Below are 17,469 nucleotides of genomic sequence, written 5' to 3' on the forward strand. Positions count from 1 at the left end.
TCACCGGAAGTGGCTGCGCCGGAAGTGGCGACGGAGTGGGATGGTGCGCGGTGAGTGTGGTGCGGCTGTGTTGTTGTCCCTCGTGTCCCTCTGCCTCTGCGTTTCCTTTTTCAGCTGACCTCTTTCCCCGGGTGCCTCCCTTCCCCTGAGCATCCCTCCCGGTGTCCGTGTTTTTGGGTATTTCCTTCCACCGGGCCTCTCCTGCCCGATGTCCCGTTCCCCGGTGCGCTCCGCTCTGGGCGGGGGAAGGCCCGCTGATGCTGCAGGAGCTGCTCTGTGACGGGGACACTGAATCCTTTCGACTTTTTTTGGCTGTTCTGGAGCAGCACAGGCTGCCCGTGGGAACGCCGGGTTTCCTGGGGGTGGGAGTTCCAAGGGCCTTGCTGAGGGGGGCGGCTGTGTGGCCGTGCAGTGCAAGCGTCGCCGTCCATCACACATGTCTGCGTTACCGGGCTTTGGGTGCTCCCCCAGGCCGCCTGGGTTTGGGTGCTCAGGGCACCGAGATAGATGTGCTGAAATCAAGAGCACAGGGTGGCCCATATGCTGAGCACAGGTGGTAAGGAAAGTTAAAATGAGCCAGAATATGAATTTCTGTCCCTGGACTCTCCCTTTGTATTGTCAGCATTGATGGGGCAACAGCAGTGTCCCTGCTGCTCCTGCAAACCTGGGTGCTGCAGTGAAGAGGGTGTCACTCACTCAGCACTGTTTGGGGATACAAAGAGAGCCCAGGCACCTTGAATTGTGCAACTCTCACCAAGCTGTTATGTCTGTCCCCGTGCTTGCTGTTTGCTGTGCCAAGCCCTCTAATTTCACCCAAACCCATGGCTGCCAGCACTCCTTTGAAGCTAGGGTAGTTGTTGGTGTGACGCACAGGCCAGAGCTGGTCTAGCACTGCCTCATCTCCTGCTGTTTTCTTTGGGTTTGTTTCTTGCAGATGACAGAACGAAGACTCCTTATTCTGTTTGGCAGCCAAACTGGGACTGCTCAAGATACAGCTGAAAGAATTGGCAGAGAAGCCAAGCGCCGGCACTTCCAGTGCAGAGTGGAGGCTCTGGACAGCTATGACGTGGTGAGTGGCCAGCCAGGGAGCTGCATCAGGCTGTTCTGGGCTTACTCCACCCCCACCAACACTATTTCTGGGGCTCAGACATCTTCTGTCCTTGCTGTGACATGTATTTCGCCTGATCCCAGCTCTGTGCCCTTCCTGAGGGCAGTTCGTGCTTAATTCAACTGAAAACCTGAAAACTGAGCAATGACTTGGGAGTCCATGCTAGGTGGCAGTTGCTCAGCCATACTTTGTGTTCCTGCAAGGTAGAGCACCAAGGAGCTGATGCTGCAGTCAGCACACAGGCAGCAGATGCTGCTGCAGTGCCTGTAGAGGAGGCTGTACTGGGTAGGACTGTGGGTTTTATACTGACTGTGGTCTGTCTGTGAGCCCAATGCCATGAGAGCAGCTGGGCCTGGACAGTGAGGCACATCTGTAAGCTGCTGTCCTGAATGCACTTCCCAAGCTTGTTTCTGCCTGCAGGCGAACCTCATCAATGAGCTGTTGGTGGTATTTGTCTGTGCAACCACTGGCCAGGGTGACCCACCCGACAACATGAAGGTAAGATATATTCTGTCCATGTTACTTTTGTGTATCTGATCCACTGATCTGATTCATTCCTCCAAGTATCTTAAGTGCTATTTTTGGGGGGGAGAGGACACTTCTGGGGCAGCATGCAGTGTAAAGCAGATGTTGGCTTAGTCAGAATGGCCCACCAGAGACTGTCTTCAGCCATAGTCCCCTACTGCCAACCTTCATAGGGCTAAGGAGCATCTTGTGTTACTGCTGGAATGCAGGCTGGTGAGATTTCAGCAGCTTTGGCAGCTAAGAGGGACCCTGCCAAAGTAACATTCTCAGGTGTGCAGAGGGCTCACAGTGCACTGTCTCCCTCCCATTGCCAGTATAGCTGCTTTCAGGGTCACTTCTGCAGAAGACTGTGCTCCCCCCTCCGTCAGGACTCAGCAGAGGGCTGAAGGAGTGCTGTGAGTGTGTGCCAGCAGGCAGGGAAGGCATCTGTGCACAGCAGGGTGACTCCTGGCCCTGTCCTTTGCAGATGTTCTGGCGGTTTCTGTTCCGGAAGAACCTGCCGCCTACTTCCCTTTGCCAGATGGACTACGCCGTGCTGGGCCTTGGTGATTCCTCCTATCCCAAGTAAGCAACTCCTGCACTCCTTGCCTGCCCCGACAGCTGCTCCTTGCGGCTTGGGTGAGAGGGTGGGGAATGGAGTGAGCAAGCAGAGTCAGAGCCTGACGCTAGAACAGCAATTCAAGCAAAATCTAATTCCCACCTGTCTTCAAAATTCTTGCTCTACCAGTCTCTGTCCCTTCTAACCCCCAGGAGCTGGGCTTTTGCCGTGTTCTTCCTCCCAGCCTCTTCAAGCAGATACTTTGCTGCATTATTGCAGACATTGTTTCCTGGTCAGCTGTTACAGACACACAGCTCTCTGAATTGCAGGAAAACCTGTGTCACAAAAATTTCAGTGGACCAAGCCAGCAGAAGACATCAAATGTAGTTATAGGTCTCAGTTCTCTCCCAGATGTTATTCCCATGAGGGTCCATGGGGAGGGAAGTGTTTCTCCCTCTGGGGACCAAGCTGACCTGAAGGGAAACCAGACCCCTTGGAATCCCTTCTCCAAAGCTGGGCACAAGCTGTGTGGCCTTACAAGCAGTAACAGCTGCTGCATCTCTGAGCTGTCCCACAGTAGAGGGCTGAGCAAGCATGGCATAGGCTCGGGCATGGCTCTGGCATAGGCCTCGCAGCACATGCTGGCCTGTGTAGCCAGTGTCTGTTGTCCTGCTGGAAGAGCCCTGCCCTCCACAGCTGTGATTATTCTCTGCCTAGGTTTAATTTTATTGCCAAGAAGCTGTACAAACGGGTGCTACAGCTTGGGGGCAACCCGCTGCTGCCAGTTGCATTGGGAGATGACCAGCACGACTTGGGGTAAGAGCCTCATGGAGGGGTGATGGGGTGGGGGGCTGTGTTGCACTACTGCTCTCACACTCCAGACATGGCTAGTGGCCTCCTGCTCTGTGTGAGCATGCTGGTCTCTGCTCAGGTCTCTCCTGTGCCGAGGCTGGGGTCACTTGTTTCACTGGGGTAACCCGTGACCCCCAGCGTATGTCTAGGTCTTGTAGAACTGCAAGGGGTGAGTGCCTGTGCTGCAAAAGAGCATCAGAGATTGTGTCCCAGGGCAGGTCCAGCATTGTCCAAGAAATGTCAGACCCACCAAGGGGGACAGAGCCACAATTGTCTGTGGCACTGCAGCTTCCCTGAGCTCTGACAGTAGTGCGGATGGCAGGGGTAGCACTGCTGGGTCTTGGAAGGATGATGAGAGAGGCACAACTCTGCTGCAACCTCAGTGTCTCACTTGCAGGCCAGATGCAGTGGTTGATCCGTGGCTCCTAGCCTTATGGGACAAGATCCTTGCCCTGTATCCTCTCCCTCCTGGCCTCGAGGTCATCAGTCCTGATGTATGGTGAGTGTAGAGGCTTGCTGGAAATGGCTGGTGCGAAATGTCTTCTGTGACTGTTCTCTGGGGTGGAGAGATGTTTCTAGGGTGGAGGCCAAGACACCTCCCAACAAAGCTACTGATGTCTCAAGCATTCCTAAGACCTAACTACTCCCACTAGACGGGCTTACTTTGCTCTGCTTGCTTCAACATCTTTGAGATCTCCTCCTGACAGTATTGCTGCATTGTGATCTCTTACCATGAGCCAGCTCCAAGGGACAGGGGTGATGGGTGGTGGATGTTGTAGGAGACTTCAGAGTGTCCCTGCCTCCCTGTAAAGCTAAGGCAGTGGACAAGCTGTGGCATGGAGATGACTGCACTGACTGCATTGCTACAATTCCCACAGCCTGCCCCCTAGATACACCCTGCACTACCTGGCTGAGGACTCCTTGCACTCTGACAGCAGCCTGCTCCAGCCAACACCACCCAGGGCTCTTCCTTCTGAGCTACATCCCTTTGCTGCCCGGATGGTGTCCAACCAGCGCATCACGGCCGAATCCCATTTCCAGGATGTCCGGCTCATTGAGTTTGATGTCACAGGATCAGGGATCACGTGAGTGTTTTTCTGACTCCCCCAAGCTTTTTTTGTGTGTGAAATCAGAATTCCTTATTCCCTCTGTTCTTCTTCAGTAATGCCTGATACTGCAGCCTGCTGTGCTGTCTGTCCCACTCCATGACAAAGTCATGGCATAGGAGGATGTAGCAGGGGAGGCAGGTGACCGTCATGGCTGTGCAAGGACCTGCAGCTAAAACTGAGAGAAAAGGGGGAAATGCATAGAAGGTGGAAGCAGGGTTGTGTATCCTGGGAGGAATACAGGGCTGTTGTCTGTGTGTGTAGAGATAGGATTAGGAAGCCAAGGCGCAGATGGAGCTGAACTTGGCGAGGGATGTGAAAGATAACAAGAAGGGGTTCTACAGGTATGTAGGCAGGAGGAGATGGGCCAAGGAGAGTGTTCCCCCTCTGATGAAAGGCAATGGGGAGCTGGCTTCCTCAGACATGGAAAAAGCTGAGGTACTCAATGAGTGCTTTGCCTCAGTCTTCACGGGTGGTCAGGCTTCTTGTGTCTGCCAGGACCACGAGCTTCTGGGTGGGGGTGTGGGGAGTGGTTTCTGTCCCACTGTAATGATGGACCAAGTCCGAGTCCTCCTCATGAAATTGAATAAGTCCATGGGGCCGGATGATAGCCATCCTAGGGTTCTGAAAGAAATGGCTGATGTGGTTGCCGAGCCGCTCTCCATCATATTTGAAAAATCATGTCTGTCTGGTGAAGTCCCTGGTGACTGGAAAAAGGGAAACATTACTCCCATTTTTAAGAAAGGGGGAAAGGAAGACCTGGGGAACTACAGGTCGGTGAGCCTCACCTCTGTGCCTGGAAAGATCATGGAGCAGATCCTCCTAGAAGCTGTGTTAGGGCACATATGGGATAAAGAGGTGATCCAAGACAGCCAGCATGGCTTCACCAAGGGCAGATTGTACCTGACCAATCTGGTGGCCTTCTACGATGGAGTGGCAGCTTTGGTGGATGGGAGAAGGGCGGTGGATGTCATCTACCTGGACTTCTGCAAGGCCTTTCACGTGGTCCCTCACCACATCCTTCTCTCTAAATTGGAGAAGTGTGGATTTGATGAAGGACTGTTCAGTGGATTAGGAATTGGCTGGCTGGATGCAGCCAAAGGGTTGTGATCAGTGGGTCTGTGTCAGGGTGGAGACCGGTCACAGTCAGTGTCCCTCAGGGGTCGGTCTTGGGACTGGTGCTCTTCAACATCTTCATTAGTGACACAGATGATGGCACCGAGTGCACCCTCAGCAAGTTTGCGGATGACACCAAGCTGAGTGGTGCAGTCGATACGTTGGAAGGAAGGGAAGCCATCCAGAGGGACCTGGACAGGCTGGAGAAGTGGGCCCATGGGAACCTAAGGAGGTTCACTAAGGCCAAGTGCAGGGTGCTGCACTTGTGTCGGTGCAATCCCAGGTAATTACATAAACTGGGGGAGGGTCTCCTTGAGAGCAGCCCTGCGGAGAAGGACTTGGGGGTCCTGGTAGATGAGAAGCTGGACATGAGCCTGCAGTGTGCGCTTGCAGCCCAGAAGGCCAACTGTGTTCTGGGCTGCATTAAAAAAGGGGTGGCCAGCAGGGAGAGGGAGGTGATTGTGCCCCTCTACTCAGCTCTTGTGAGGCCCCATCTGCAGTACTGTATACTACAGTACTGCATACTGCAGGCCTGGGGCCCCCAGTACAGGAAGGACTTGGAGCTCTTGGAGTGGGTCCAGAGGAGGGCAACTAAGATGATCAGAGGGCTGGAGCACCTCTCCTATGAGGAAAGGTTGAGGGAACTGGGCTTGTTTAGTTTGGAGAAGAGAAGGCTGCTGGGAGACCTCATTGTGGCCTTCCAGTACTTGAAGGGAGTGTATAAACAGGAGGGGGATTGACTGTTTACAAGGGTGGATGGCAATAGGACAAGGGGGAATGCTTTTAAACTGGGACAGGGGAGGTTTAGGTTGGATATTAGGAAGAAGTTTTTCACCCAGAGGGTGGTGACACACTGAGACAGGTTGCCCAAGGAGGTTGTGGATGCCCTATCCCTGGAGGCATTCAAGGCCAGGCTGGATGTGGTTCTGGGCAGCCTGGTCTGGTGGTTGGTGATCCTATACATAGCAGGGGGTTGAAACTCAATGATCTTTGTGGTCCTTTTCAACCCAGGCCATTCTCTGATTCTGTGATGTACAGTAGTGTGGGTCCTGCTTTGTGGGCCAGCTCTGCCTTGTCAGGTTAGGGAGTTTAGTGTTAGTGGCACTGGGAATTTGGCTGAGCTGTGGCCTCTCCTCTGTTGTGGGTGCTGGCTGGGGTCATGGTGCTCTGCCTGCAGAGTTGCCTGTGGCCATGCTTAGCAGGTCCTGCTGCATCTGCAGGTTCAGCGCTGGAGACGTGGTGATGATCCAGCCCCAGAATTGCCCTGAAGATGTGCAGCAGTTCTGCCAGCTCCTTCGACTGGATCCAGATAAATGCTTTTTGCTGAAGCCCACAGAGCCTGGTAGGTGCTGCTGGCTACTCCTTTACCTCTCTGCCAAGCCTGGAGATCTGCTTTTCCTTTGCTTTAGATCTGGTAAATAAGGAAATAAGGATTTGAGAGTGGCTGGCTGATACAGGACATCTGCCTGCCTTGCAATGCTGGGGCTCTCCTTCTCTCCCAACTCTCTATGCATGTAGGTCTTTCATTAGGGCCAGCATGGCTCATGGGAGGGACCCAGTGATACCAGGGTTGCCTTATGCCTTCATCAGCTCAGAGCGTGAAAGATCCTGCACACTCGCCAGCCCAAGACCCAAGTCAGGTTGCTCTCACTTCTGCCTCCATCCATGCCTATGATTCTTTGCTGGGGCATGCAGGTCCCCTGGCTCTGCCTGCACCCCAGAGTCCTGATGGAGGTGCTTCTGCAGCCACAGACTGACACCAACAACCAGAAAATCCTCCTGAAGGCACCCACTCACCAGGCATTGCTGTGCCTCTGCAGTCTGCATGGTGCCAGGAGAGGTTTCTCTTCTTTCGTCTCCCATGAGTGCTCATCATCTCCCTGGTCTGAGGAACTGAAGATGGCAGGAAGTCAATATGAGATCTCCTGGAAAACATCACCCCAAGACTTTCCTTTGTACTTTAAACTGTACTTTGGTTTGCTCTGTTCTTTCCTGATTGCCTCCAGAACTGAAAGAACCCAGCAGACATCTTCAGCATCACAGTCTTTTTGCCCACACAGGGAGAGCACATGAATCCCTTGATATCCTCCTCTGCAGCCTGCTTGGTGTGGTCAGCAGCAGGAAGGGAGAAGTCCTGGACCTTACAAAGGATGCAGAGCAATTGCCAGCCCCTCTGCTTGATGCCACCTGAAGCTAGACAGTGCTGTGAGGACCCTCTAACGGGCTTCTGTGGCCTAGGAAGTGTCCAAGCTACCATGCCAGGGAACAGGTGCTCTGTCTCCAAGATGCCAGAGCTCCATCCCTGCTATCTCTGAGCACTCTTGATCCTGATATGTCCCAGCGTTGGGCCCTGGCATTTCAGTCCACCTGCGGGGATCTGCCTCTTGTGAAGAATCACAGATCCTGGTTGGTGCACCTGCAGATTGGCATGTGAGCATCCCTGTCCTCTCAGTAGTCTGTCATGCTGTGATACACTTCAGTACCAGTTTGGCTCGATTGGTCAGATGCCAGATTTTGCAGAGCAATACTGTGGTCCTCTTTTATGTAGAAGTGGCTGGAACTCTTTTCATCTTTCCTTTCGCTCCACCTGCTGTTGCACAGAGATGTTCTGAGTACCCATAGAGGTTGCAGTAGACCCCTACTTTTTAGCCAGTAATTGCTCCTTCAAGACCATGTGTCCTGCCTTCCTCCCACCATCTCTTGACTGTCTGTCAGTGCTGGGATTTGGGCCTGGGAAGCAAACCCCAGAGAAATTCAAGCTGCTTGTTGCTTGTAAGAGAAGGAGGAGACAAGGACAGGCCTAGTACATAGGACACTGCTGGTTATTTCCATTGCAGTGTGTGGGCATGGTGGGAACCATATGGGTAAGGCATTGTCCAAAAGTATTTAGAAAAAGTAAGGGAGTGCTCAGCACCACTGATGGTCTCTGTTGCAAGCATGTGAGCTTGCAAAGCAAGCTGGGAAGAGAAGGACGGAGTGGGGGCATATGTTGGGAAGCAGCAATGGTGGTGTATAGTCAGCTCCATTAGACTTTCTTGTAGCATGTGGATGCCCTCATGCAGCAGGGCTGGGGAGTGCCAGAGCTGGCCCTGAGCTCTCTCCGGTGCCTCTCTTGCAGGCACAGCCCTCCCTGCCCACTTGCTGCAGCCCTGCACCATCCGGCACCTGGTCACCCACTACCTGGACATCTCCTGTGTGCCACGGCGCTCCTTCTTTGAGCTCTTGTCCCACTTCTCTACGAACGAGCTGGAGCGGGAGAAGCTGCAGGAGTTCAGCTCTGCACAGGGCCAGGAAGAGCTGTACAGCTACTGCAACCGGCCTCGCAGGACCACCCTTGAGGTTGGCCTGGGGGAGCACAGCAAACCCATCCTTGAGGACTGCCATGGAAATAAAGCAGCCAGGGCAGAGGAGACAGATGATGAGCAGTAATTCATCGACTGAGGAATTTAATTTACTTCACTCATTTTCTCAAGCGTCCTTGGAATAAGCAGGCTAAGACCTGCTCCAAATTCTTGGGCTCTGTTGTGTGGTTTCTGTGTTGCAGCCTGGGGACAAGGGTAGGGCAGTGGGACAAGGAGATTGGTACTCAGAGAATTCCTGCTGTGGGGCCTTTGGGTGAGGGTGGCAGTGCTAGAGAACAACCTTTGGTGCCCCAGAAAAGCAGGCAGGCTGCCTTCTGAGGTGCACCAGCTCTGCTCTCTGTGGCTTTGCAGGCCCTCTGGGATTTCCCTCACACCACATCTGCCATTCCACCTGAATACCTGCTGGACCTCATCCCTCGCATCAGACCCCGCGCCTTCTCTATCGCCTCCTCCATGCTGGTAAGAGCTCAGCCCTTCTCTGCTTCATGTCAGGCACTGAACTGAGTGCCAGGGCACTGCTGGTGCTGAGCACACCACCGGTGTTCAGGCTGCACTGCCTGACCCTTTGAACATCCACAGCCCACCTGAACCCCCACTGCAGGTTAAAGTGTTTGCAAGTGCTGGGACTTGCCCAGTACAGGCCCTGATGCCATAGGGAACACTGGGATGTGGTACCCCGGGGGCTGGCAGGTCCCTGGCTGTGGGAAGGGTGTACTGCTGCTTCCTGCTGCTGCCGGGAGGTGGCGGTGGGACTCGGCCCCGATGGCTTGGCAGATGTCAGCCTCAGCACTGGTGGCATTTGCTTTCCATGGAGGGCTCTTGGCTTGAACTGTCTCTGTCACCATTGCCAGCTGCACAGAGCATTCTTATGGCTGTGCTGCGTTAGGAAAACCTTTTACCCTGCTCTATACTGTGCCTGAGCAGCTGTTTCAGGCTGGAATGAGTTGCCCTGGTATGAGCTGGGCTATGGATTCTGTTCCTGATGGAGGCATTGGGTGCTCCTTGCTGAGCTGTGCTGGGTGTCCTGGTTCTCATGGCTCCTGTCTGCACACAGGCTCACCCTGGCCGGATCCAGATCCTCGTGGCAGTAGTGCGGTACAAGACGCGGCTCAGCAAGCCCCGCCGTGGTCTCTGCTCTACGTGGTTGGCATCTCTCAACCCAGAGCAAGGTAACATTACTTGGACTATGTGAGGACCCTGTGTGCTTGCTTCAGAGCACAGCATGGATTGCACAGAACCGGTGGAGCTGGCAGCAACCTGCATGCTGGCAACATGCTGGAGTTGTCTCAACCGTTAGTGGAGCACCACTGCCAACAGGACAGGGTAAATGCACAGCCTTCCTCGCTGCTCCCTGTCTTTGGAGCATGATGTGCTCCCCAAGCTTGCCCTGAGCACTGTGAGCTCCCAATTTGCTCCCACTTGTTTGACCCTCCTACTCCCAGCTCCAGTGCACTCTGCAGTTCTTGCTGAGGGCTGCTCCTGGCTTCCTGCAGCTGATATTGCTCTTATTGCTGGACATCTCCAGCCTCACTGCAGCAGCTCTGAGAAGGATGGTCCTTCCTGTGACCATAACCATCCTGCCCTGCAAAGCCAATGTGTGTCCTGCTTTTATGCTCAAACCATAAAACCTCATAAGCTGGGTCCTTTTGTAAATGTGATGAGCTCATGTGGTTTCCCTGCTGCAGAGTGGTAGGTGAAACACAGTCCATATCTCTGGAGCATCATGGAAGGAAGGGTTTGATGCTGCATCCAGTGTTACGGGCACAGTGATGTTGAACTGATGCTAACTGGTCTGTTTGCTTTGCAGGTGATGTCCGGGTACCTCTTTGGGTGAAGAAAGGAGGAATGAAGTTCCCAGCTGACCCCGACACTCCTGTGATCATGATTGGCCCTGGCACAGGGGTGGCACCTTTCCGAGCAGCTATACAGGAGCGAGTGGCACAAGGGCAGAAAGGTGAGGGGTGAGCATGGGGTGCCCCTTGCTGCTGGCAAGTTTATGTTCAGCATATAGGAATGAGGAACTGGGTGCTCCTGTGGGTTTGGACAGGCTCGAGCTTTACTGTAGTTGGAAGCAAGCTGGGCTCTGAGGGAGGTCAGCACCAGAGAGAGCCTGATGTGTGCCGGCTATGTGGTTATTCACAGGCTGGGCTGCCAGGCTGCTTGTTGGGGCAGGGCAGGGCTCTGAAATGCCTCTTTCTTGGTTCCCTGCAAGTGGAGTTGGGTTGCTGAGATTGTCTGCTGCTGCACAAGCAGTTTTCCCTCTGTCCTTGTCCCATTGTCATTGTCCTGGCCCACTTGTGCATCTCTGCAGAAGGCTGCTGATAGGCTCGTGGAGGGGAGCTGGGAGCCCTGCAGGGGCTCACCCTGCCCTACTTGCCCACCACGCCCCACATTTCCAGCCTCTGGTTGTCACAGGTCATGTGCATTCACACTCACACAGTTTTTGAGTTGCATGGGTACTGATGGCCCTCACAGGGCATTTGGTCCGCCCAGCACAGCCCTTCTGATCTGCTCTCTGCAGGGAACTGCTTGTTCTTTGGCTGCCGCCAGAAATCCAAGGACTTCTACTGCCAAGCAGAGTGGGAAGAGCTGGTGACAAAGGGCTTCCTGATGCTTTTCACGGCCTTCTCCAGGGACCAGGTTAGTTCTTGGAGGAGCAGGTTGTACACAGAAGCATCTCAGCAGCACTGATGGGAGCCTGCCAGGGTTTTTGCCTGTGCCTGTGAAGGACCTGGTGGGGTGGCACGATGATCACCTCGCTGCCCTGCACCACCTGGGTGCTGGCCAAGATTACCACCAGCAGCACAGGTGCCAATTTGTGACACAGCTGGCTGTGCTGAGCTGGAAAGGTCACTGAGATGGAGCTGGCAAGTGCCAGAGCAGATAAGGTGTTAGCCAGCTTTGTTTGTCTGGACCACGTGAGCAGCTCCCAGGCCTCTTGGAGGCGGTGGAAGTCACCAGGCAATAACCTTTCTTGGTTGAATGCCGCCATCCCCACTGTGTCCCCTCTGATCACCAGCTGAAGCTGAATAGCTTGGCTTCCTGCCCCATTTCATGGTGCCGTTGTGCCAGCTCCCCAGAGCCTCAGCAGTGTAGGCAGAAGCTCCCAAGATGGAAGAGCACCCCACACCTCCCTTATTTCCCGGCCAGTGCCTTTGGTGGGCAACTCTCCCTCAGCCCCTCTCTGGGCTGCAAGATTTTTGAGTTGCAGGAGTAGCTCAGTGAGCTGGGACTGTTTGACTGCCTTGCCCGATGCTTTGATAGTATGCAAAACTCAGACTGGCTTTGAAACAGAGATATCTGATAAAAAGGGTCAGTGAGAATGGTGTTCCTAGGTAGCTTAGCTGTGCCGGTCCTTTTATCCTGGCTGTGTGTATGCACTGACATTAAGCCAGCATCTTTTATCTGGTCACTTGTAAAGCGTGAGTTGGATGCCTCTGTGAAGGCCTTCCAAGTCTTTGATTAACAGGAGTGGCACAGCAGAGGCTTTTTGGATGAGTACTCTGCCTTTTTTCCATTGGCTCACACAGTGGATGGGAGACGTACAGCTCCCCAAATCTGGAGGGCAGCCCCAGAGACTCTTCCTGCCCTTGCAGACTCTGGAGGGCCAGGACTTACAGCAGTGTGTTCCTCCTGGCCCCTCCAGCTTTGCAGATTTTGTGGCACAAAACAGATTGGGTTCTGCTGCCACTGTGTCCCTGCAGTTCCACTGGGGGACCTGCTCAGCAGCACGGCTAAGTGGGATGTGGAGCTGCTGTGCCTGCAGCTGTAGCATATGCCACAGATGTTAATTCATAAAAAATTTCTTTTTAAAGAGCCTGACAGGAGCTGGGATGCTCCATAGCTGAGCAGGATTTTCCTCTTCTTCTGTAAGGTTCCCTCTGTAGCGACCTTCTGTCACATCGTTTCTGCCCTGCAGAGCAGATTGATCCCTTCCTAATGCGACTGTTGCTAATTCTCAGCAGGATGCCCTGGGCTTTAGCTGAGACGCTGTGACCTGAGTTTGTCACTTGGGTGCTCTGGTTTCTAGGTAGCTGTAGGTCCATAAACGACCTGCTCAGAGCCCTGGCCTCATTGATAGAGCCTCTATCAGCACTTAGCTGATTAACGTTAATTATGCTGAAGTCGGGCTGCTGGCTGGCTGTTTTGGTGCTTGCAATGGGCTTACTTACCTCCTGCACCTCCTGTAGAGGGTCAGAGCCGTGGGGCTGTGCCCAGAGGTGACTCGACTCTCCTGTGCACTACTGCTGCTGGCACTGTGCGGGACCTGAGTGCCCTGTGACACCTCTTGGGACGGATGGGGCCAAGGCTCCCACACACACCTCTGGAGCCTGAAATGCATCAGGAGCCTTTATTGCCTTAGAGCTGGATGGGAGGTGTTACAGTGGAGGGAGGAGGCTGTGCCTGTGGCTCACCTCGCCCCTTTGCAGGGCCCAACGTGGTGGGACACGCAGCAGAGGGCCTGGTCTGCATCACAGTGTCACCTTTGTCATGGAGGAGCTGTCTGGGCCAGCAGTGAGTTCAAGCACGTTGGCAATGGAGTTCCTTTTGGGCAGGCGCCAGAGCTGTAGGCAGGATGCATGAAGTGGTGAGGATTAACCCTTTAGGAACTCTGCTCTGCTGGTCTGTACTGTGCTGAGAGCCTGTTGCACCCAGTCTCTAAGCACAGTGAAGGGGCAGGGGGTAGGACTCCCTCCAGGTTTCCTGCCTTTTCAAGCTGTTCCAGACCTCCACTGGGTGACAGGACTGGGACCAGCAGCCAAAGGTGCAGGAGAGGCTCTCTGCCCCACAGCAGCCCTGACACGAGGTGCTGTGGGGCCTCCTCTGCACATGCAGGGAGAAGAGGAGCCCTCATGGGGCTCACAGCCCTGCACCCTTGGCTGTTCACTGGAGCTGGCAGCAGGCAGGAAGCAACCAAGGGATCTAGAGGCTATATGGAGGGCTTTCCCCACTGAAGCTCCAGCTGCTTGCACCTGCCTCCCTCTGACCTGTTGGAGTGCACTGACATGCACATGGAGTTCTCCTGCCCTGTGCAAGAATTGATCTGCTTGGATGAGCACCTGGTGCCCTCCATTCTCCACAGGGGCTGCACTGCCCTGCAAGCAGACCATGAGAGCAGTCTCTTCGTGCACTGAGGGCTGGGTGGGTACTGGTGCTGCTGGTGTGCTCAGCACTGTTTCCTGCAGGAGGAGAAGGTGTATGTTCAGCATCGCATCCGGGAGAATGGACAGCTGCTATGGGAGCTGCTGAATGGCCAGAGCGCTCACATCTACCTGGCTGGGTGAGTGAGGTTTCCCCACAGGGACCAGGGGGAGTGGGGCCTTGCATTGCTGCTTCTCCAGCTCCCTGGAGGCTTTCCTGTGGCTCAGCCACCAAAGCAATCACACCCTGCACCCAGCAGGTCTTGGGGTGCTGCAATGGCTGCTACAGAGGGACCAGCTGGTTCCTGCCCTCCTTGCAGCCTGCTCGGCAAGCCCCGGGTTGAGGGTCCTTTTCTTACCTACCCTGCACTCCATTTAGGTGAGGCAGAGCTGGCACCATAGTAAAGTTGCTTCAGCTGACTGCATGTGCGCGTCCCTCCGCTGTCATAGAATCATAGAATCGCTGATGTTGGAAAAGACCCACAGGATCATCCAGTCCAACCATTCGCCCTTCACCAATGGTTCTCATTAAACCATGTCCCTCAACACCACATCCAAACATTCCTTGAACACCACCAGGGTCGGTGACTCCACCACCTCTCTGGGGAGCCCATTCCAGTGCCTGACCACCCTTTCAGACAAGTAGTATTTCCTAACGTCCAGCCTGAACCTTCCCTGGCGCAGCTTGAAGCCATTCCCTCTAGTCCTATCACTGTCACACGAGAGAAGAGGCTGACCCCCAGCTCACTACAACCTCCCTTCAGGTAGTTATAGAGAGCAATAAGGTCTCCTCTGAGCCTCCTCTTCTCCAGACTGAACAATCCCAGCTCCTTCAGCCGCTCCTCATAAGGCCTGTGCTGCAGACCCCTCACCAGCTTTGTTGCCCTCCTCTGGACACGCTCCAGGGCCTCCATGTCTTTCTTACAGTGAGGGGCCCAAAACTGGACACAGTACTCGAGGTGCGGCCTCACCAGTGCTGAGTACAGGGGGACAATTACTTCCCTCCTCCTGCTGGCCACACTATTTCTGATACAAGCCCGGATGCCATTGGCCTTCTTGGCCTCCTGGGCACACTGCTGGCTCATGTTCAGTCCAGCATCAATCAACACCCCCAAGTCCATTTCCTCTACACAGTCTTCCAGCCACTCTGCCCCAAGCCTGTAGTGTTGCCTGGGGTTATTGTGGCCAAAGTGCAGGACCCAGCACTTGGTCTTGTTGAACCTCATCCCACCACCAGCGCCTGAGGCTGGTGTCCCCTGAGTGGGGGCTGCCTCAGCTCTGACCCACAGCAAATCCATCTGTGGCACAGCCTCTCATCTTTTCACACTGCTCTCCTCCAGAGGGTCACAGTCAAACTGGGCCAAAGAACTGCAGTTCTGCTGCTTGGGTGGGTGGGAGGCTCCTGAAGCAGTATGTGACAGGGCTGCACCTGTGCTGTGGCTCTTGAGCGGCCGCTTTTGGGACTGACTGTCTCTTTGGACCTGAGATTGCCTCTCTAGGACAGCTCAGCTGCTTACCAGCTGCTTCACCTGAGCTGCTTGGAAATCCTCAACCCGTGGCCAAAACCTGGTGTCCAGGAGCTGGGAGCATTCAGAGGTGGTGTGTCTGTAGCTCTGTTCCTGCCTCTGTGGCTCTTTTTCTGGACAAATCCTTTCACCTCCCTGCTCTGGTGCTGCTTGGGCAGGGAGGAGACTACCCAGGTGAGAGCATTGTGAAAGACTTTGGGCTCCACGAGCTGACAAGAGAAAAGCAATGGCGTTTGCTCTGCACCCCTGTGACCTGGAAGGCAGGACAAGCCCCATGACTGTGCCTTGCTGTTGACACGAGCAGTGATTGCAGGAGGCTCTTTCCTGCATGTCTCGCACTTCCTGGTGCCTTGCAGGGTGAGACTGGCCTCACTACATTCCTGGGAGAATGAGATTTGTGTTTACTACCTAGGAAGGGCCACTGGCTGCCTCATTGCTCCTGTGCTGGCAGTGCTGCCTGCTCTGCTGTGCCTCCCTGCATTGCAGGGCTGTCTGGGACCTGTAACCCACAGGTGTGGGGCTCGGGTCTGATTTCTTTCCCAAAGTTGTACATCTTGGATAGAACGGAGCTTGTGTAGCTCCTGGTGTGGGATTTCGGAGAGGCCATGAGGATGAATGTTGGGTCGCTCCGGGACCTACTGGCATAGGTGGGTTTTGACCCATGGTTCAGCCCCAAGCGAGCAGCTGTGGACTCAGGGCTGTCTCTCCTTGCTGGCTGTGCCCAGCTTATCCAACCCAGGGCCAATGTGCTGAGGGTGTCTCTGCTCCTGCAGACAACAGATTTGGCATGTTCTCCATCACTGACACGGTTCCAGTATCTTGTGCTCGCATATCAGTGCCTGACTCAGAAGCAGTACGACTCTTCTAAAAACAGAAGACCTCCTTTCTGTGTATTTTGAGACATTAATCAGCTTCAAGGCAAGTCAGAATTCTCCCTGGTTCTTGGGAAACAGCGAGGACGTGTTCATGCCAATTGAAGCTGCCTGGGAGTTTGTTTTTTATTGAATGTTTTTGTCACACAGTTCATCAAATGAAACTCCCGGAAAAAGCCTGAATTCCTTATTTCCCCTTAGAAATAACTGCACTTGGAAGCGTTGAATCCTATTTGGGTATTTTTACACAGGAGCTTGTGTTTACTTCACCATTTCTCTTACTTTGAGGTTTGAAGCGATTTCCATTGTAACTGCCACCATCAAAACAAATGTTTTGGCTTTATTGGAAGGAGGCTGAGGCGGCAGTGCCTTTATCCTGCTCCCTTGCAGCCGTTGTCCTGCCCAGCTCAGGATCAGACACCTCTCCCCTTGAATGCCTCCCTGAGATGAAAGGGTCGTTTCCTGCCCTCCTGCAGTTAAATTATGACTCGGGACTGTTCCCTGTGCTTCTCTAATGATGCTGATGGGGAAATACAGGAGCCAAAACTGAGAACACTGAGCCGTGATGCTCTCAGCTCCATAATGGGTACTGAGGGCACATCTTTGCCTGCAGATGCTGGTGCTTAGAAACCCTGTGTGGGTAACGGCACTGCTTTCTAGGGAGTGGTGCAGCTGTGTCCTGAAGCTGTCATTTACTGGTGGCAGGGAGCCCACACTGTGGGTGAGGCAGGTTCCCACTGCAGGCAGGCAGTGTGCTGGGGCACTGGGTCTGGCTGCCTCACTGGAGCAGGGGGGAGGTGGATGTGCCTTGGTTTTCCTGCTCCCCCTGTCACACCACGTGCTTTCTCTTCCAGGAATGCCAAGCAGATGCCAGCAGCGGTGGCTGAAGCCCTGCAGTCAGTGCTGCAGCTGGAAGGTGGCCTGTCGCCCTCCGAAGCAGAAGAGTATTTATCAGCCCTGGAACGGTCCCAGCGCTTCCAGTCTGAAACCTGGTCGTAAGCCTGGCTCCCTGCTCCACCTGAGCTGTGCCTGAATAAAGGAGCCAGCAGAACAATTCTCCTCTGGCATTGTCCTTGGGCTGAGGTTATGCCAGCCAGGGCAGAGGGCATACATTCACCCAGCCCCATTCCAGGGCAGGGGAATCTCCTGAGGCTGTGGGTGAGGCCTGGCTCCCTGTGCCCACTCTGCCCCCAGTTTAGGGCCAGGGGTCTCTGTAGTGGGAGGCTACTGGCTGTCTCCTGCATGGCACCAAGCTGTCCTCTTGGGTCCTCAGCTTACAGTATCCCCACGCTGGGCCAGCAGCACCCACAGGCATTGCTGTAG

The 17,469-nt window shown here is 54.4% G+C and overlaps 1 protein-coding gene across 2 annotated transcripts; it reads left to right on the forward strand.

Annotated features, from left to right (window-relative positions):
• Positions 1-15: 15 nt before the first annotated feature.
• On the forward strand, positions 16-17,200 carry NDOR1 (NADPH dependent diflavin oxidoreductase 1). 2 transcript variants are annotated; one of them, XM_415553.7, is made up of 15 exons: positions 16-50; positions 935-1,069; positions 1,529-1,606; positions 2,100-2,197; positions 2,889-2,987; positions 3,421-3,522; positions 3,902-4,108; positions 6,466-6,587; positions 8,364-8,584; positions 8,959-9,066; positions 9,662-9,776; positions 10,415-10,561; positions 11,129-11,247; positions 13,794-13,888; positions 17,001-17,200. In XM_415553.7, the coding sequence occupies exons 2-15, from the start codon at positions 935-937 to the stop codon at positions 17,143-17,145; spliced, it is 1,791 nt and encodes a 596-aa protein (XP_415553.5). In that variant the 5' UTR covers positions 16-50; the 3' UTR covers positions 17,146-17,200. The 2 variants fall into 2 exon arrangements, with proteins under 2 accessions (XP_415553.5, XP_040505123.1); XM_040649189.2 differs by lacking the exon at positions 13,794-13,888.
• The last annotated feature ends 269 nt before the right edge of the window (positions 17,201-17,469 follow it).

Source organism: Gallus gallus, chromosome 17, assembly GCF_016699485.2.
Source record: "Gallus gallus isolate bGalGal1 chromosome 17, bGalGal1.mat.broiler.GRCg7b, whole genome shotgun sequence".
NCBI classification, from domain to species: Eukaryota; Metazoa; Chordata; class Aves; order Galliformes; family Phasianidae; genus Gallus; species Gallus gallus.